At 43.6% G+C, this 22,074-nt stretch overlaps 1 protein-coding gene across 8 annotated transcripts in view; it reads left to right on the top strand.

Annotated features, from left to right (window-relative positions):
- The window catches only part of CDS1 (CDP-diacylglycerol synthase 1), a 429,921-nt gene that overhangs the window by 352,796 nt on the left and 55,051 nt on the right, over positions 1-22,074 (top strand). For 7 of the 8 annotated variants that reach the window (XM_056568773.1, XM_056568774.1, XM_056568770.1 and 4 more), the window contains one exon: positions 20,392-20,522. In XM_056568773.1, the coding sequence (XP_056424748.1) occupies positions 20,392-20,522 (131 nt within the window). Of the gene's footprint in view, positions 1-20,391; positions 20,523-20,715; positions 20,853-22,074 lie in introns of those variants that run through there. The other variant, XM_056568775.1, reaches the window with a different exon arrangement.

Genomic DNA, 22,074 nt, shown 5'->3' with positions numbered 1-22,074 from the left:
GCAAAGAAGATGGTATGAAAATTGACAAATCCAAGTGTGCAAACCTTGTGGCATCATATCCAAGAAGACTGGAGGATGTAATATCTGCCAAAGCGGCTTCAACTAAGTACTGAGTAAAGGGCCTGAATACTTGTGCCCATGCAAAATATAAGTTTTTCCTTTTCATTGAAGAGATTTCTAACATTCTGTGTTCAAATCAAATGTAATTTTATTTTAGCACAAAGTCACAATGTAACAAAATGTTAAAAAGTCGAAGAATGAATTGTATGACTTTCTGAATGCATTGTACAGGGATGTGGAAATCCTATTGCCCGATGCCCGGGACATGCAGTTCCGGGTGCCGGGCAGGTGAATTTTTCATAGATTTAGCCCTGTATCGGCCAAGCACTTCCCCTTTTTTTTATTATTTTTTTTAATATAATGCAGGAGCAGATGCAGACTTGCATGGGATGCACACCGGCGCTCAGGGTGTATGGAGCGGGCTCCTGACTCGAGCCCGCTCCATACTCTGCGTCCCCCGGCTGATTTCAGTAGCCAGGGGCCGCCGCTAATAGCTCGGAATGTGTTGGGATCGCCATGGGTGGCTATTAACCCTTTAGATCACTGCTGTCAAAATTGACAGTGGTATCTAAAGGGATCTTTTAACCATCCCTGGTGGTCTAGTGGGGTGGAACGCCCCCCTGCAGCGCGATCGCGGGGAGGAGATCCCCTGTGGAGGTAGACGGAGGGCTTACCTCTACATTCATGGATGCCCCCATAGATCTGCATTTGATTGAGTCTGCCTTGAGCAGGCTCAACCAAATGAACACAGATCACTGGAGTTCAATAGAACTGCATTGATCTGTGTGAGGAATCTAAATGATTCCTCCTAAAAAAGTGTATTTAAAATAAGTTTGAAAACACCCATAAACCCCTTCCATATTAAAAGTTCATATCACCCCCCCCCTTTTCCATATAAAAATATGTAAACATAATAAAAATGTCTGAAATATTTTATATTTTATATCCCGTACAGTAAATGGCGTTAACGTAAAAAGAAATACAAAATCACGGAATTGCGGTTGTTTATAACATACTATCCCAGAAAAAAATGAAGTAAAAAGGTGTTCAAAAAGTCCGATCAATCCCAAAATGGTACCGATACAAACGGTATATTATGGCACAAAAAATGAGCCCTCATAGAGCCCAGTATACGGAAAAATACAAATGTTTTATAGGGGGTCAGGAATTTTTTTTAAAAAGTAAAAAAAAAAATTTTTAATCAAATTTCATTATTAAAGGAGTAGTCCGGCGCGCACTCTTTTTTTCATTTTGTCCCGTCCGGGCTGCAAAATAAAAGAAAACAAACTTTCTCTTACCTGCCAACGAGCCCCCGGAGCTCCGGTACACTCCGGTACAGGTGTTCGGTCCCCGGGCTGTATTCTTCTTACTTCCTGTTAGCCCGGCACGTCACACGGAGCTTCAGCCTATAACCAGCCGAGGCGGGACATCGCTGCGGCTGGTGATAGGCTGAAGCTCTGTGTGACGTGCCAGACTTACAGGAAGTAAGAAGAATACAGCCCGGGGACCGAACACCTGTACCGGAGTGTACCGGAGCTCTGGGGGCTCGTTGGTAGGTAAGAGAAAGTTTGTTTTCTTTTATTTTGCAGCCCTTACGGGATAAAATGAAAGAAGTGCGCGCCGGAGTACTCCTTTAAAACATGAAGCAAACTAAACAAATTTGGTATTGGTGTAATCAGGCAGACCTAAAATATCAACAATAATATGTAAGTTTGACCACAGGGTGAATGGTGAAAAAAAGAAAAACCCCAAATTTGCATTTTTTTTATTTTTATTTCACCTCACAAATATTTTTTTTTTTTTTTTTGTATCCGAGCATAAATTATGGAAAAATGAAAGGTGTCATTACAAAGTATACACTGCCCCGCAAAAAAACAAGCCTCATATGGGTCTGTAGAAGGGGGGAAAAAAAGAGTTATGGCTATTATACGACAGAACGAAAGTGCAGAGACTAATAAAGATCTTATTTACATACTATTTTGGTTGAAATTATTTCATCTACCAGGACAAGTGGATTTTCTTGAGGGACAAGTAGATTGTGTTCCGCTTTAGTCCCTTGGACAAGTAGGTTTTTTTTTTTTTCGTTTTTTTTTTTTTTTTTTTTAATTTCCACACCCCTGATTGTATGTTAAAGGGGTACTCCGGTGAAAAAAATGTGTTCAAAACAACTGGTGCCAGAAAGTTACAGCAGATGATAAGTACTGGATAAGTAATTTACAAGTCTATTTATGTTCCACAGGAAGTTGTGTAGTTCTTTGCAGTCTGCCCCCAGTGCTCTCTGCTGACACCTTTTTATGTCAGGAACTGTCCAGAGCAGGAGAGGTTTTCTATGGGCATTTTCTCCAGCTTTGGACAGTAAGGGTCTATTCCCACGGCAATTCCGCTTCCGCATTCATTTGCATGGTTTCTGGCTTGTGCGGAATTGGTGCGGAATCCGCATGCGGAAATTCAAAAATGTGAATGAGAGTGCGGAATCCCATCTATTGGGCTTTAATTTGAGGCGGAATTCCGCATGCGGAAATGCTACCGCCTATCACCGACCAAGGTGGGACATTGCCGCAGTGGGTGATAGGCTGAGCGCTGTGTGACTATGGAAGAAGCCAGGAGACGAACCGGAGGACCGATCAGCTGTAGCTGCACTCCGTTGGAATGCAGGAAGTTGAGTGATAGTTTTATTTTTATTTTGCAGCCGGGGCAAGACGGAGCAGAAGTAGTCTGCATTAGACTACTCCTTTAACTTTCTGGCACCAGTTGATTTGAAAACATTTGTACCCCTTTTAGGTAAAGTAAGATGTATGTGCTTCACACGTTCTTGAGGATTCTTCCTACCTTTTCATGGTTTGTCATTTAAAAAAAAAACAACTTTTGACATGTCATAAAGATTAATTTTTAATCTGTCAGGGATGGGCAAATGTGGCTTAAAGTACACTTCTTGCTTGCCATTTTTTTTCAAAAGCTCTGGAGCATCATAAAAAAGTGACAAATCAGCCATGTCTTTCTTTCCTCTGCTCTACTAGAGTGTGTAGTTCCCATCAGGGAGCATGTGAAAACCACAACAGCTGATAGTTGTAGTCAGCCCTTGGGTAGACTGAATCTATGCGGATGTATTCCCACTACTGTGTAGATGCCAGAAGGAAAACAACCTAGTTACTTAACATTGCGATCTACAGTTCTATGCTGTGACACATTGGCATAGCGTGCATGGCCAGCACCCAGGGCAAGGCAGAATAGTGCCAATCCACCCACTCACCGCCATCCAGCCTGGGATGTAAATGTAAGAGTGGCGATGTATACAGCATATGCATTACCAATCAACAAGAGATTTTTCTCAAAGAGTAGGATTTAAAAAAAATTAAATACCTTCAGACCAGACCCTCATATTACCACCGATGTGACTAAATAATCCAATCATACTGTTATTAAATAAAAAACGACTGTACACAGCAAAATATCACCAATAATTCCATTATACAGTGGACATATAATTCTGCCACCATCTAATCAATGGATTATACTAATACTAATTATATAACACTAATTATTTAACAGTATTCACGTGCCAACAACTTCCCCCAATGGAGTGCCCATATAGTGGTGATCCCAGAACCACACAGGCTCTTCAGGCTGAATAAGTTATTTCAGTACAGTTACATCCAGTAACTCTCAGGTGACGTCTTCTTGAAGTTGTTTTATTTTCTTCTCTACCTGGCCACCACTGCTCATCTCCACAGGATCTTCCAGATGAATATCTTAGGCTCTGCACTTTTCCAATTCATACCCCACCTTTTTCCTACCCATAGTACCTCTTCATCGTAAGAGTAAGTAGGTTAGTGGGTTGGGAGGTGAGGGTAGGTAGGCATTTCTCCCTCCCAGTTAGGTACATTCCCGCAGTTCGTAGATATTCCCCCATATTAGGTAGGTAATTTGCCCCCATTATGTAAATGACCATATTAAGTATTTAATTTTCCCCTCTTAGGTGGACACGAGCTGAGCTCGATTTATATTTGGTGGGTCCCGATTGCTATCGGCAGCCAGGAACCATGGTTAATGCCTGGCATTAATCCTTTAGACGCCACAATCAAAGTTGATAGCGGCATCTAAAATGCATGGTTAATGGTGCTGGTTGGTTCAGGGCAGCTGATCGGGGACCTCCGTAGCGAAATAGCGGGTCCCAATCAGCTGAGTGGTTGGTGGGAGGGCCCTTACCTGCCTCCTCGCGATCTATGCTCTGAGACTCTGGCCAGCCATAGCAGACTAGAGCAGCAGAGCACTGATAACACTGATCAGTGCTATTCTATGGCATACCATTGAACAGTGTATGCAATTGTAAGATTGCATGTTATAGCCCCCTATGGGGACCTAAAAATAAAAGTTAATAAAAGTGAACTAACCCCTTCCTAGTAAAAGTTTGAATCCCCCCCTTTTTTTTCCTATTTTTAAAAATAAAACAATTTAATCAAAAATAAACAATCATGTGTGGTATTGTCACGTGCATAAATGTCCAAACTATTAAAGTTAGTTAAACCGCACAGTCGATGGTGAACACGTGAAAAAAACACCAAAGTCAAAAACTTAGCATTTTTTGGTCGCTTCATATACCATAAAAAAAATTCACTGAAAGTGATCAAAAAGTCCCATCAAAATAAAAATGGTATTGATAAAAACTACTTTATATTTTATTTTATTTTTTACGTAGATTTTGTTACAAAGTACAATTGGTGATGCAAAAAAACAAGCCCTTATATAGTTCTGTAAGTGCAAAATTTAAAGCGTTATTTTTAGAAGAAGAGGAGGAAAAAATGAGAATACAAAAATGAAAATTGGCATGGTCCTTAAAGGGGTACTCCACTGTAAACATTTTATCCCCTACCGCTGCTGGGGACCCCCACGATCTCTGCTGCGGCTCCCCAGTCAATCTGTGCATGGAGTGAACTCCGTTCTGTGTCCGATGACTAGCGATGCTGGTAGCCTCTCCCCTCCATTCATCTCTATGGGAGGAGGCGTGATGGCTATGTACCATAGACATGAACGGAGGGCGTGTGTTATGACGTCACAAAAGCTTCAAGCTTCAGTGTTTACCGGCCTGGAGATCACGGGGGTCCCCAGCTGCGGAACCCTCACGATCTAACAGCGGAGTACCCCTTTAAAGAGTTAATGTGTACTTGTTGCCTTTAAAAAATAACAACCTTTGACATGTCCTAAAAACATGTCAAAAGTTTTCATTGGTTGGGGTCTGAGGTGGGAGATTTATCAAAACCTGTGCAAAGGAAAAGTTGCCTATAGCAACCAATCAGATTGCTTCTTTTATTTTTCACTGGAACTTGTTGGGTGTCATGGGTGTTTGACATTGCAGAGGTCCAGTGCCTCCTGTGAGAAAGTAGAAAAATAGGAATGAACAACACATTTGTAAACTTAGCAGTACCTAAAGATACAGCAGGGAATATGTGGCATCAGCTCCTGTATTTATGTACAAATATGTGGCATCAGCTCCTGCATTTATGTACGTGTGCACATGGCCTTAGTGTTACAGATGCTTCGTGTTATAACAGTGATCGTAGGTACTGTCAGCCGGCCAGAAGATACCCTGAAGGGTGTATAAAGCTGCACTGAGACTGATACTCTATTCAGCCTAGAAAAAGTTGGGGGACTTTGTCTACTTTGGCTGTCCCAATATCCATTACAAGACGATCACTTAGGAAGGGCTGAATAAAGAGAACGTCGTGCAAGATGACCACTTGGGAGCTTAGATTCCGGGGCCTTTTATTTATTGGGGGGAACTTTTTAGAATGAGCTATTTTCTCATTGTTAAATGATTATCACTGTTGTGTTTGATCTACTATTTTATTACTTAGTAAAGAGCAAAGAGAATCCAGTGTATTATGTTGTCAAGTACAAGTTACATGTGACATTTAATAGCTGCTAAGGCCGATCGGGGAGCGCTCTTAACACAGGAGTCTTGTTTAAGCACATGGCATTGTGCCCTAGGTAAACAAAGGAGTGGAAACGTGGATTCAGTAATCCACCTTAGCCCCCTGTATCACTGTCAAGTCAATGCTCCTGTCCCACACTGGACTTTAGATCCACTGCCAATAAATATTTTATCAGTGTAGGATTAACACTTTCTATGGGAACTCTGCCCTGTACACCTGTAAGCTGTTACCATGAGCCTTTCCATACAGCAGCCACAGTTATGAATTACATTATTGGCCTCATTCGAGATGTTTATTTTTTATTTTTTTTTTACCACTGAGATTTTTTTTCTTTTTCAAAGTCCTTTTTTTTTACCCTTTTCAGTAGTGGATGGGAATTGATGAATACACATTAACAGATTGCACTGACTTTCACTGGTTTTGGTGCTGTTTCAGGACATTCTGTGCTTTCTGTTCATCACAGTACACCGGAGTCCTGTGATTCGTTGCAGAAAATCTGCAGTAATTCCACACCGTAATCCATACTGTGCAAAATTTTGATGAGTATTTATCTGCTGCGGATTTCCGTACGGCTTATGCAAGAGACATTTAGGGTACATTCGCACGGGCAGATTTGTTTGCAGACTCGCAGCATGTTTCCCGTTGCAAGTTTGACTAAGACAGGCTGTCCGTGTCAAATTTTCGGCTGCGTACAGTGACTGTGAGCCCGCCCCTATTCAAACTCACAGCGGGAAACACGCTGCAAATTTGCAAACAAATCCGCCCGTATCAATGTATGTGAATTTTCCACACTTGTGGATTTTGCTGCTGACTAGCAGCAGTGTTGCAGATTTTGCTGTGGAAATGTTGCAGGTTTATTGGAGATTTTGACTCCAATCTGCAATAAATTCACAGCAATTCTAACACCAAAATTGCCATTCTGCTCATCTGAAATCCACACTACGGATGAATTTGTGCACAGATTTTGTGCATTTATTTTTCTGTTGTGTGTAGATAAGATTTTTTTTAAATCTCATCCACGTCACTGCTACTGTAAATGCTGCAGATGCTCAGCAGTACTGCTATGTGTGACCATACCTGTAGTTAAAAAAAAAAAAAAAAAAAATTGGAGTAGAGCTTTAGACAGAGTACTTTGAACTAGGGCTGGGCGGTATATCGGTTCATACCGAATACCGAATTTTTTTTGGGCTGCATGATATGAATTTTCCCCCATACCGCAATACCGGTTGGGCCCCTCCCCCTCGGGAATGTATTATCAGCCCAGCTCAGCGCTGACCCCACATGGGGGAACTAATCCTATGTTACCTGCCAGCACTCTTCTGCTCCCCCCAATTAATGATCAGCCCAGCGGGGTACTACTCACATATGTCAAGCACTGCCCTCCTCCTCTTTGTTGGGGGCTGCCGGGCGCTGGAACTCTATACCGTACGCCAGTGGTATCAAACCTGCAGACCTCCAGATGTTGCAAAACTACAACTCCCAGCATGCTCGGACAGCCAACGGCTGTCCGGGCATGCTGGGAGTTGTAGTTTTGCAACAGCTGGAGGTCCGCAGGTTTGAGACCACTGCTGTACGCTGTATCCCTATGCCAGGGCTGCAAAAGATAAAGAAAATAAACTTTAACTTACCTACTTCGGCCACACGCTGGGGATGGGAACGTCGGACAACCAGCAGCCTATCACCGGCCGGAGCGATGTCCCGCCCCGGCCAGTGATAGGCTGAGCCCACTGTCATGTAAGGAGCTCTGGCCGGCTTCTTACATGACAGTGCGCTCAGCCTATCGCTGGCCGGGGCGGGACATCGCTGCGGCTGGTGATAGGGTGACGGCTGTCCAACGTTCCAGTCCCAAGGAACAGCGTGTGGCTGACGTAGGTAAGTTAAAGTTTATTTTCTGTATCTTTTGCAGCCCGGGCATAGGTATACAGCGTACAGCAGTGTTCTCCAACCTGCGGACCTCCAGTTGTTGCAAAACTGCAACTCCCAGCATGCCCGGACAGCCATTGGCTGTCCGGGCATGCTGGGGGTTGTAGTTTTGCAACAACTGGAGGTCCGCAGGTTGGAGAACACTGGCGTACAGGGAGTTCCATCGCTGGCGGCCCCCAACAAAGAGGAAGGAGGGCAGTGCTTGAAGGTGACATATGTGAGTAGTACCCCGCTGGGCTGATCATTAATTTGGGGGAGCAGAACAGTGCCGGGGGGGTCACATGATTTGGGGAGGGGGGTGAAAATACCGTTATATACCGTGGAACCGCCGTAAGTTAAAAAAATACCGTGATACACATATTTGGTCATACCGCCCAGCCCTACTTTGAACTTTGTTACCCTCCTGAGAGTCTATTACTCACTCTGTGACCCATGTAGGTGAAATGGGAGATTTCACTTCCCTGGTGACGTGAGACAGCTGAGTTTACACTGAGGGGGGGGGGTAATTTATCAAGACTGGTGTTTCGCACGCTGGTCTTAGGGTTTGTCCACACTGCGGACGTTCAGCCAGTAAATTCAGCTGGAATTCAGAAAATAATAGGAAACTGCTTCACAGTCCTACAAAACAGAATTCTGCCAGCTAAATGTCCGCAGTGTGCATTGTCCGCATTGAGCAAAATAAAGGCGTATGCACACATTTTGTGACTTTTCACAGTCAGCACCTTGTGCAATGATACATTCCCCCAAGGAATAAAATAATCCATTTCTGAATTTGAGGACTTTCAGTAGGCACATGAGAGGACTTTCAGTAGGCACATGAGAGGACTGGATTGAAATAATAACAGCCCAAAATACATGCCAAATTAAAATAAACGATTTTTGGACTATAGCTTTTGCTGTACCCCAAAAAATGGCTACAAACATGGCTATGATCCGTATTGATCACAACATCTGAATGGTTAATGGTGGGGGTCAGCATGATCGCAGCCAGACTCGCCGTACTTCAAGCGATTACAGCTCCTGTGGACTGTTCATGTACCAGACGCAAATTTACATCTTAGTACCAGTGCAGCAGGACATACATTTACGTTCTTTGTCATTAAGGGGTTAAGAAACAGAGTGTAGACATAGCTTTATTGCAATTTATTACAATTTATTGCAATTTATTACAATTCTGAGTGTTTGTAGCAATAATAATGTAGTGTGAAATGATCAACGCTGAAAGTAAAATCTACTGTTCTTCATAAATGATGGAAATAGTATTGCCATTATGTGCTATGACTTGCCGTCCTACTGTACTGTTCTGCTTTTGTTTGTGTGTTTTATTCCAAATGGAATTTGGAGGATTGTAGTCATTGTAGGGCTGGGTGGTATACCGGTTCATACCGAATACCAACATTTTTGGGCTGCACGATATGAATTTTTTCCCATACGGCAATACCGGTTTGGCCCCTCCCCCTTGGGAATGAATTAATTTTCAGCCCAGCGCAGCGCTGTCCCCACATCGGGGAACTAATCATATGTGACCCGCCAGCGCTGTTCTGCTCGCCCCCAATTAATGATCAGCCCAGCGTGGTACTACTCACATATGTATAGCACCGCCCTCCTCCTCTTTGTTGCGGGCCGCCTGCGCTGGAACTCTATACTGTTCGCCAGTGGTCTCCAACCTGCGGACCTCCAGATGTTGCAAAACTACAACTGGGAGTTGTAGTTTTGCAACAGCTGGAGGTCTGCAGGTTTGAGACCACTGCTGTACGCTGTATCCCTATACCCGGGCTGCAAAAGATAAAGAAAATAAACTTTAACTTACCTACGTCGGCCTTACGCTGGGGACGGGAACGTCGCACAGCCGTCAGCCTATCACCGGCCAGAGCGATGTCCTGCCTCGGCCAGTGATAGGCTGAGCCCACTGTCATGTAAGAAGCTCTGGCCGGCTTCTTACATGACAGTGTGCTCAGCCTATCACTGGCCGGGGCGGGACATCGCTCCGGCCGGTGATAGGCTGACGGCTGTCCGACGTTCCCGTCCCAAGGAACATCGTGAGGCCGACGAGGGCAAGTTAAAGTTCATTTCCTTAATCTTTTGCAGCCCGGGCATAGGGATACAGCAGTGGTCTCAAACCTGCGGACCTCCAGCTGTTGCAAAACTACAGCTCCCAGCATGCCTGGACAGCCATTGGCTGTCCGGACATGCTGGGAGTTGTAGTTTTGCAACATCTGGAGATCCGCAGGTTGGAGACCACTGGCGCGCAGTATAGATTTCCAGCGCAGGCGGCCTCCAAGAGGAGGAGGGCAGTGCTTGCGGGTGACATATGTGAGTAGTACCCCGCTGGACTGATAATTAATTGGGGGGGAGCAGAACAGCGCTGGCGGGTCACATGATTTGGGGGGGGGGGGGGGTGTGAAAGAAACACTGTGGAACCGCCATAAGTTACAAAAATACCGTGATACACATATTTGGTCATACCGCCCAGCTCTAAGTCATTGTAGTTACCTGTGTAACTTGATCACCAATTGCTACTGCATATAGGGGAAACCATGCATACATGCAGTGGTCAATATGCAGAGTCCCACTGGGATCCCTGCAGAGCCTGTGGTTGGTTATAATCTGACAAGTGCCATATTTTAAGTGCCCTTCTTGATTTATATGCTTGTCTTATATGGTTTGTATTGTTAAAACTGTAGTGTGACAGGCATGGCTTAGGTATCAAAGGGTTAACTAGCACAAAACACTGTAGGATCTTGCTAGGAGTTGGGCAGCACTTAGTCATCAGGAAAGTCATTTTAGTAAAGTGCAAGACCGCATCAAGGAAACACCTCTACCTGAGCTGTCTGCTTAGCCAGGCAGCAGCCTCTCCTCCATGTGAGAGGTAGTTAGAGGATCATAGCTAGGGAGAGCTTGGGTTGATAACAGGGAGACAGCATAGGGTTGATGCTTGTTCCTGCTAAGCTTTTACATCCTAGGTGTTTTCCTAACTAGCTGAAGAAAATTCAGTTTTTCATTGCATTAATGGGAAGAGCAGCACCAGGGATACAAGTGGATATGTGATGCCCCCTCTGAGCTCTACAAGAAACAGTTTCTGCCTTGTCCAGGGAGAAAAACTAAAGGACTAGCACCATCAAGGGCTAGAGTAAAGGTGACCAGCTTCAGATACCCTAGAAACATAAATACTATGGATTACCCTGCTTCAGCCACAAACCTGCCTGGTTGTCAATGTTCAAGAAGTGAGCCTCCTATGTGGATGATATTGCTGCTATTGGCCTCTTTCTTGCACATGGCCATTAAGGGCAGCCCAAAACTCCTTCTGCCCAGAGACTAGTGCTGGGCGGTATTGCCTAAAATGAATATTACGGTATTTTTTTATTTATTATCGCGGTATCACGGTACGGGGTCCCTGTGCCGCACGCTAGCGGGGTCCCTGTGCCCACTAGCAGTGTCAAATGTGCCCCCCGCGAGCGCGATCGCTACCATCACCGCTAGCGGGGTCCCTGTGCCCACTAGCGGTGTCACAAGAATGCCGAGCGCGAGCGTAGCTCTGTTCCCCGTCCCTGTCAGCTCTCAGGGTACAGGAACAGATTTAAAAGCTTCGCGCGCAGCTAACATAGTACTGCGCATGCGCAGTACTACGCAAATAGCGTAGGGCTAACGCTAGGCTCCTAGCGCTGCCTACGTTAGCCCTAGGCTTTTAAATCTGTTCCCGTACCCTGAGAGCTGACAGGGACAGGGAAGAGACGCGCTCGGCATTCTTGTGACACCGCTAGTGGGCACAGGGACCCCGCTATGGTAGCGTTCACGGGAGGCATTCTTGTGACACCGCTAGTGGGCACAGGGACCCCGCTAGCGGTGATGGTAGCGTTCGCGGGAGGCATTCTTGTGACACTGCATGAAATCCCTAGTGCAATCCCCCTCCTTGTCAGTTTATGAAGTGCCAGGAGTCCCTCTGGAAACCCTGGAGCCATAGTGACTGCTGAGATAAAGATCATGACCAGCGTGAGAACTACAGGCCTCAGCCATTAATTAGCCAGACTTCCTGTCTAGTGTTCCATTTGCTGCCGCAAACAGCCACATGCATAATCTTGCCAATAAACGATTGAATTACTAGAAACATCATGCAGCCACTGGCCATCACATATAGGTGTTATTCTGTCCACAGGCAGAAGCTGCAACATTGGACCATACCCTAAAGTTCTCACATTTTGAAACTTGTAGTCTTTGAATATGGAAGGATTTTGAAGAAACTTGCATATGTTAACACAGACAGTGGACAAATTTTAGTTATCTTGACTTTACTGTTATTTGATTCTTGTAGCATTTACTCTTGACATCTGTGTCAAATGTGCTATTTACACATACCCAACCAGTAATTCAGCCTGATATAAATTGGAATGCCAGCCAAACTAAAGCTGTTCTCGAGCTTTCCTAAGCATGTGCTCATGAGTTGGCAGCGATACTTACAGATTCTTTAGAGAAGCTGTGCCCATACTATGAAGTCAGTTTTTATTAGAAAGGCAGCTGTCTATAGCCAGTCAATATGGTCTTTTCCTAACATCCTTGTACATTTAAAGGAGGTTTTCTGGCTGGATTTTTTTTTTCTTTTCCTTCAAATCAATGCCCATTGTGGGGGTGTGTGTGTTTATATATATATATATATATATATATATATATCAGTACAGACCAAAAGTTTGGACACACCTTCTCATTCAAAGAGTTTTCTTTATTTTCATAATTATGAAAATTGTAGATTAACACTGAAGGCATCAAAACTATGAATTAACACATGTGGAATTATAGACATAACAAAAAAGTGTGAAACAACTGAAAATGTCATATTCTAGGTTCTTCAAAGTAGCCACCTTCTGCTTTGATCAGACCAAAGCACAGATTTCCACTGGTCTAATGTCCATTCCTTGTGTTCTTTAGCCCAAACAAGTCTCTTCTGCTTGTTGCCTGTCCTTAGCAGTGGTGTCCTAGCAGATATTCTACCATGAAGGCCTGATTCACAGTCTCCTCTTAACAGTTGTTCTAGAGATGTGTCTGCTGCTAGAACTCTGTGTGGCATTGACCTGGTCTCTAATCTAATCTGCTGTTAACCTGCGATTTCTGAGGCTGGTGACTCTGATGAACTTATCCTCCGCAGCAGAGGTGACTCTTGGTCTTCCTTTCCTGGGGCGGTCCGCATGTGACCCAGTTTCTTTGTAGCTCTTGAGGGTTTTTGTGACTGCACTTGGGGATACTTTCCACCTAGAATATGACATATTTTCAATTGTTTCACACTATTTTATGTCTATAATTCCACATGTGTTAATTTGTAGTTTTGATGCCTTCAGTATGAATCTACAATTTTCATAGTCATGAAAATAAAGAAAACTCTTTGAATGAGAAGGTGTGTCCAAACTTTTGGTCTGTACTGTGTGTGTATATATATATATATATATATATATATATATATATATATATACAACCTCTACTTCCTGGTGTCCTGCTCCGGTCCTCAGGTGCAATTGTCATCCTGAACTGCATTGTGACGTGTTGGGCTTGTGAAGCACCCGGGTCCAATGTGTCATCTCTGTCTGCAGCAATGTCCCGCCTCAGCCAGTGATATGCTGAGCGGCAGATTGACATGCAGGAGCACTGGAGTAAGGGTTTATTTATTTACTTATTTTTTTTAGATCCCATCCACTGGGCATAGTTTTGAAGCTGCTAAAAAATTGTGCCAGAATTGTTGCAGTTTGGGATAAAGTAAGCCTTTTAATAGTGGTCTAAGCTTAGACTAGACAGTCTATTGATGTACCAGATTTATCAAACAGTCTAAGACATGAGACACTTTGATAAATCTTGTTGATTTGTAATCTGCCCACCTAAATTTATACAGCCTAGAAATTAGACAGTTTTTGTAAATCTGCTCCAATATGTTCATTCTGTGCTGTAGAACTGTATAATCCTAGCTTTGGGGTTAGTTTGGTGGTACTTAGATGAAGATTGTTGAGCTCTTTTGTTGATTTCTTTATTTATTTTTTTTTTTTTATAGACCTGTAAATACCGTATGACACTTACCGTTACATTTCCTGCCACCCAATCTCCAAGATAGTTAGAGCCATTATTCCCTCCACTCTTCTTGGTAGTCAGTCCAAGCACTTCTCTCAGTGGCATGCCTTACTGATATAAAAAAGTCCACAAACACTTGTCCAGCTCACCAAACCCCTCTGATGTGCACGGATCGGTGTCCAGCCAACACCCGACAGTAGAACAAAGAAGCAGGAGATACAGCACTATTCTTTGCAGCTTAATTCAGAAACACAGCACTCGGATAAAATCAGCCAATACATCAGACGCGTTTTGAGTGCATGCGCTCTTTCTCGGTGATCACCGAGAAAGAGCGCATGCGCTCGAAACGCGTCTGATGTATTGGCTGATTTTATCCGAGTGCTGTGTTTCTGAATTAAGCTGCAAAGAATAGTGCTGGATCTCTTGCTTCTTTGTCTTACTGATATAAAACCTGACTTGTTATTCGCCACCAATTATATATGTCCATCAGTGTTTTGTCAGCTAGAGCAAAGCCTTTATGTCATAACTTTAATGGATACAATTACATTTTTATTAATAAAAATTAAAAGTAATGTTCTCCTCACATAACGCACGATAAAATAACATTTACATCAATTACCTGAATCAAGTCTTTCACAAACTGAAGTGAGTCAGATAGTAGAGGGCACCACACACAAAAAAAAGTTATCGCTATGCTCCCAATGACTTTAGAAGGTTACAAGAGAGTGGATGTTGTGTTGGGCTGGTGCCCATAACAATGGCCGTACTCCTCTGACAGGCATGTAAAGTGTTGTCACTGACTTGGTGGGCAGAGCCTAATGTCTGTGGTTACTGCTATAAACTGCACACACACACATAAGATCTAAGCAGTCTAAACTGTGAATACAACCCTGGGGTGAGATCTCTTACTTACACAATTTTCTGTTATCTCTCTCCACTTGTGTCCCTCCAGTTACTCCCCCTCCCCTCTCTATAGACTTGTATAGACAACTGTAATATGATCTCAGAGCGAGACGGGAGCCTCTCTAGTAAATACTGGATGGATTTGACCTGAGTTTAAGAGTGAATGACAGTTGGGCAGGGTAGGGGGAAAGGAAAAAAGGGGAAAAGAGTGTTTTTGTCTCTTAAATATTGCAAAGTTTCTTATATGCATTTGTACTATTGATCTGTGCAGAGTTTGTTGAAATGACAATGCTTATTTAAGCAACCACAATGCCTGAGATAAAAAAGTTTAAGAGAAAATATAAAAAGCCTTCCCCTATTCCCATAAAAAAAAAAAGTTAAATAAATAAACATATTTGGTATCACAATGTGGATTTGTCCAGAGTCCAGAATTGCTTTTTGTTGGTCACTTCATATATCAAATTAAAATGAATGAAAAGTGATAAACTAGATATCAGGGCGCCAAAAATAATCCCTCATACCTGTAAAAGTTATACGGGTCAGAGTAGGGCAATTTCAATCCTACTTATTATCCTATTTTGTAACGAAAAAAAAAAGTTTAACTTTTTTAACCCCATCCTGCAATTGGACGTATGGGTGCGTCCTTGCAGCGAGTACGTTCTCTCAACAGGATGTACCCATGTGTCTTGCATATTCCCTACGATGCCTGAAGTGGCGTGGGATATAGGCAATGAGACTCGGCTGTTAATCACAGTAAGCATTCCGCAGAAATTGCAGAAGTTGCACAGGTTTTGACAGTGTTTACCCCATAGATGCCGTGGTCTGTACTGATCTTGGCATCTATAGGATTGACAGGGAAGGTGCTCCCCCTGTCCCCCATTGGCGACCCTGTGATGCGATTGGTGGGTCCGGATGGTTGCCATGGCAGCAGAAAGCCAGATGATGGCCTCCTGTTGGCCAAGTACGGAAGTCTGTGAGGTCCAGTCATAGGCGAGTTACTGACTGTTCTACTATGAGCAGTACAATACTGTATAGCCAGCACACCATCTTTTCTATTAGAGCAAATGGTCAGCTCTTCATGTATTGGGGACACCACTAAGTATCAGTGGCAGACACAGTCTGCACTTTAATTTCATGTTAAAGGCCTGTACTCCACGGGAAAACATTTATCTTTAAATCAGCTGGTGCCAGAAAGTTAAATAGATTTGTAAATTACTTCTATTTAAGAATCTTAATCCTTCCAGTACTTATCATCTGCTGTATGTTCCACAGGAAGTTTCTTTTCTTTTTGAATTTCCTTTCTGTCTGACCACAGTGCTCTCTGCTGACACCTCTGTCCATTTGAGGAACTGCCCAGATTAGGAGCAAATCCCCATAGAAAACCTCTCCTGCTCTGGATATTTCCTGACATGGACAGAGGTGTCAGCAGAAAGCACTGTGGTCAGACAGAAAGGAAATTAAAAAAGAAAAGAACTTCCTGTGGAGCATATAGCAGCTGATAAGTACTGGAATGATTAAGATTTTTAAATGGAAGTCATTTAGAAATCTGTTTAACTTTCTGGCACAGTTGATTTAAAGAAAAAATGTTTTCTAGTGGAGTACCCCTTTAAGCTATGTGCACGCTAGGTTTTTTGGATAGCTTTTTGAGATCAAAAACAGCTCCAACAGACTGAAAAACAGCCTTTTTACCTCTCAAAAAATGCCCCCCAAAAAGCAGTATTTTTCACATGTACATTTATTTTATGTCAACAATTAAGATGCAAAATTAAAAGGGTTTTCCAGGCAGACATGCAAACTTGATTGAGAGTACCCTGCTCCCCTGTCGATCAGTTATTTGGCCAAGCTGCGGCACCCTGATGTACGCAGTATACAGAGTGGGAAGTCTTGGCCCTGTCATTGGCTATGCGATGTTATTGCAGCTCAACTGCCATTTACTTCAATAGGAGCTCAGCTGCATTAACACAGCATGGCACTACACAATGTATGGGGCCAAGGTTTCTGGCTGCATATGTTTTGTACGTTCAAGCACCTTTAACAGTGGCATCCCTGTGGCCAACCACTGATCAGTCTTCTAAATCAGTCATGGTTGCCCAGAAAACTCCTTTAAATTGATGAATCTCCTTTAGATTGATAAATCTGGGCCAATGTGTACTCATAGCCTAACACTACTAACACTATTCCCACACTGCTGGTAGAATGTATAGCTGGGCGCAGGTTTTGGCTGTTATCGCTGGAGGTTTCAAAAGACAGCTTTATTCTGAAGAGGGGAAGCGTTTTTATTATCAATTTTAACCATTATCATTTTATAAAAATACATGTTATTCAGCAATTTCTTTGTTGTGTTTATAGATTAAACTCAATGAATATTTGATACATGTCAAACTCAACCTTTAGAGCTACTTAAAGGGGTACTCCGCTGCTCAGCGTTTGGAACAAACTGTTCCAAACGCTGGAGCTGGTGCCGGGAGCTTGTGCGGTCATAGCCCTGCACCCTCATGATGTCACGCTCTCCCCCTCTATGCAGGTCTATGGGAAGGGGCATGGCAGCCGTCACGGCCCCTCCCATAGACTTGCATTGAGGGGGCGGGTGTGACGTCATGAGGGGGTGGGGGTGTTCCAAATGCTGAGCAGCGGCGTACCCCTGTAAGTGATCAATGTTGCAGGAATGCTCTGCTAATATAAAAAAAAAATTAAATAAATAAATAAAAGGCAGGGCTGCAGGAAGATTGACCCTTTTATTGAGGTGTTTTAGTTAGATTAGTTATATACCCTAAATCTGTAACGCAGACCACCTTTATGACAGCATTATTTTGCATAAGAACTTTTAGGGGTTTATCCCCTTAAAGGACATCTGCAGCGTGATTAACACTTATCCCCTATCCACAGGATAGGGGATAAGTGTTTGATCGTGGGGGGTCCGACCGCTGGAACCCCCTGTGATCTCCTGTACGGGGCCGCGGCTGTCCCGTGCAGGGGGCGTGCCAGCCGCAGCATGACGTTGCGGCCGGCACGCCTCCTCCATACATCTCTATGGGAGAGGCGGGGAGACAGCATTCACGCCTCCCCCATTAGAACTGTATTGGGACGGGGAGGAGACGGGCATCACCGTTGACCTCTAGGTCTGCAATGCTGCAGATGCCGTGATCTGTATTGATCACGGCATCTGAAGGTTTAATGGCGGGTCCCTGGCTGCTATCAGCAGCCAGGACCTGCTGTGCATGACACGAGCATCGCTCCGATGCTCGCGGTTATGCATAGGACGTAAATGTACGTCCTGGTGTGTTAAGTACCAGCTCACCAGGATGTACATTGACGTCCTGCGTCGTTAAGGGGTTAATAACCAAAGCAGGTGATAAAGGAAACATTTGTCTTTTCAAATAGGCCCGAGGGATGGCATATAAAAGACTCAAAGCTTTAACAGAAGGGCCGATAATTCCAAATTATCACAAATCCGCAAACATGTAGGGCCATATAACAGAATAAGGGAGAGCGCATAAGCAACCTGATGCTCAGGGACTTCCATAGAGGTGCAAACCTTGAAGTAAATCCTGCAAGCCTTCATTTAGATAAATGCCCCCGATTGTGTTCTTTGTAGAACATGTGTGTCCTATACCCCAAGATAAAGGCCTGATAGGGGGGGGATGACCTCCATTTGATGACACATCAGTCAAAATAGAATTCAAGGAGAGGTGATACTACTTGCTCAACTTTTTCTGTAACTTTTATTGACTTCAGTGGAGGGGACATTGTGGAACTAGAATCGCCTCTTTATTGACTTCTATGGGGACTGCAGCTGGCATAGATAGGTGAACTCCTACAGAGCTTCTCCCTATAATGGACCAAACCTTTGGTGGAATTTATCATTGGACTGGTTAGTCATTGACATCTTATGACACATCCTTGTGACTGACTGAATAGCTACATTTATTATGTAGCAAAATAGAGAATGGGCTGGTTCAAATTAGGGACTGACCGATTATCGGTTTGGCCGATATTATCGGCCGATAATCACGATTTTGGGCATTATCGGCATCGGCTATTACCTTGCCGATATACCGATAATGCCCGCCCCCCGCACCGCCCTGGCCCCATTGCCTCCCCCATCCCCGGTTTTATAATTACTTGTTCCCGGGGCCCAGGGTCAACGCTACTTCTGGCTCCTGCTGCGTCCTGCGTTATGCTGTGCGACATGACGCGACGTCACCGCTCACAGTAACAGCTCAGGAGGACGCCACCGGAGCCAGATGTAGAGTGGACCCCGGGAATAGGTCATTTTAAAACCGGGTATGGGGGAGGCAATGGGGGCGGTGCGGTGGGGGGTGCGACGTGGCGGTAGGGGGCGCGGAGCAGCGGTGGCGGTGGGGGGGGGGGTCGCGGTGGCGGTGATAGGACTCAGGAGCACCGGACAGGCAGGGGGAGAGAAGCGGATGGTGGTCTATGGCTTTAAATCAATGATCTGCAGCGGTGTGTGTGTGTGTGTGTGAGGGGGGGGGGGGGGGGTAAATAGCCGATAACTTATACCGGAATATCTGTATAAATTGTCGGCTATCGGCCCTAACCTCCACAGATTATCGGTATCGGCCCTAAAAAAATATCGGTCGATCCCTAGTTCAAATGCAGTCAATTCTGTTCTGCATATTTTCTCCCAAGATGAGTGGCCTGTTCATGAGAAAGGTGGGGGACAGCAGCTCAGCTACCAACTATATAATGTGTACGGCCAGCAAGAGCCAGTGGAAGGGTTCTCAAAGACTGCATTTTTTTTTTGCTTACATTTTGTCCATGAAGGAAAGTAAGATATGTGTGAATGACCCTTGTGTCTGGACAAACTGTATACAGCAGCTATTATAAGAGTAGTACTTGAGATTGTAGATTGGGTACAAGATATGACATTCTGTACTCTAAACTCTCCTTACAGTCTATGCCAGTGTTTCTCAAGAACCCCCAACAGGTCATGTTTTCAGGATTTCATCAGTCTTTCACAGTTGATATAACTATGGCCATTGCACCAGGCATCATCACAGTTATAACATCTGTGAAAGACTAAAGAAATCCTGAAAACATGACCTGTTGGGGGTTCTTGAGGACCATGCTTGGGAAACACTGTTCTAGGTTAAAACCTACGTACTGTATATATGGGGCTCCTTTATTTAAACCTGGCTATAATGTTATAGCTTGAATGCCCATTTATTGCTCTGTAGACCCTGCTTTTGTTCTTTTTAGCTTGCTCATATGTGTGGCCTGGCTGAACATCCTAGCACAATTGAATCAGAGGTATACACACCAGCATTGGTATTTGACTTTGCTTTCGGTTACCATCATCATGTGACTGATGCAGACCACATACAACTCTAGTCACTCCTTTAGACACCTGCTGTAGCTTTATATTAGTTTCAGTGGTGTTACAAAGAGTCTCAGTGTAGCCACCGCCTAAATGCAAATCAGATCCAACACACAGCCAGTGCTTTATTTTATTTATTTTTTGTATCTGATAATTGAAGAATGTATTTACCTTTTTTGTTTTATTCTACAGGAAACTGTTGAGGACAAGTATGCTGAGGCAGATGCTGACTCTGCATTTGAGGGAGATGTTGCAGATGTCCCTGGTCCTGCAGATAGCACCCCACAGGTGCTGAATAATGCTCTATCTGGCATGTCATCCAGGTATATAAGTCTATGTTGGGTCAGGGAAACAGTTTATTTTTGATTTCCATTTATTGAACAGTAGATTACAGTAGAATTTACGGGTTCCAAGAACTAGGCAGAATTTTTTTTTTTTTATTGTCTCTTCAAGCTATCCTGGCTAACCTCAGTAATTCTAAGATAAAGGAATTGTGAATGCAATAGTCTATTTCAGAAATGAAAAGATATAGCTACCGGCACTGCTGCAATAATGGAGCTAGGCAAACGACAGGTGAGATAAATGAAGCACAAATCCTATACGGGTGCTACGTCCAGAAATGAACAATTCCAGATATCCAGCCTAGAAGAAAGGTAGATGGCACTCACTCAGCATAATTTCAGAAACTAAAAGGTTGTTAATATTCACTTTGATCAAAAAGTTCAAGCCCACTCGCCCCGTCAAGGCCACCTAGTGAGAGCAGGTACCTAAACTAATACTGGTGTAGTGCCGGCGCAGCAACCACTGCCCACAGGGGGAATGACCCAGTGGCCAGGCAGCTCCACTGCTGCCCGACCAAGCCCCTGGCTCTGGGCCACACCATCCCACAGACAAAGCATCACAGTAACAATGGCTGCCACAGAGAACCACACCAGTGTGAAACCTACCATGTGCTCCCTGCCAGAGGGCTGGGAGAGTGCTAGGAGGAAACCTATATGCAGTCTCCTGCTAATTAAAAAAAAAAAAAAGCCTGGGCTGAATAGGTGGAGTGGAGTGGAGTGTTTGCCATGATATACTGTATAAATGTATATGTGTGTGTGTGTGTGTGTATAGAGATAGAGAACCCCGACCCTGGCAAATAGGGGGGAGTAAGGGTTAAATCACCTATCCTATGTTTGACATAACGATAATGATATAAGTAACGTGGGCCAAGTTTCATGTTAATATCTTTAGCCGTTTGCTGGAACATACACACATACACACATACACACACACACACACACACACACATTGAGTTTTATATATATATATAATTATTATAATTTTTTTTTCTTGCACAAATTCAGCTCCGAAGAGGCTTTGATTTCACTTCTTAAACATTTAAAAAACTAAAAAAAAAGAAATGAACTCTTAAAATATTGGTTACATATTATTTGAGGGGTCTGAAATGGAGGCTGCGGTCATTATCTTGGCACATTATGTCTCCTGCTGGTAATATATTATAGTTTTTGGATAGCTTATTTTACTTTTTGGCTTTATTACCTTTTTGGATGATTTTCCTCTAGGAAATCTTGTACTGTGTGTACTTGCAGTACAATTTTTTTATGCTGTATTTTGCTGCCTTTTATGCTTGAAGCATTTAGTCCTATATAATCTTTATATTGTCATATTACCGGTATATTTTTTTTCACCCCCGTCTTTCACATGAGGAATATTTTAAGGGTTTTAAGGATGTTGTGCAATAAAAGTTTGTATACATCAATTTGTGTATCATTTTGCATTCTCTATAGAGGATATATTTGTAGATAAAACACAGGACCTGAGATTCTAAGCAATGGCAGCAAACATGTAGGGCTAAAGGTTTGTAATATGACT

The sequence above is a fragment of the Hyla sarda genome, chromosome 1 (assembly GCF_029499605.1).
Source record: "Hyla sarda isolate aHylSar1 chromosome 1, aHylSar1.hap1, whole genome shotgun sequence".
In the NCBI taxonomy this organism is placed as follows: Eukaryota; Metazoa; Chordata; class Amphibia; order Anura; family Hylidae; genus Hyla; species Hyla sarda.
The sequence above is the reverse complement of the archived record's forward strand: the minus strand, read 5'-3'. Positions and strand labels throughout refer to the sequence as shown.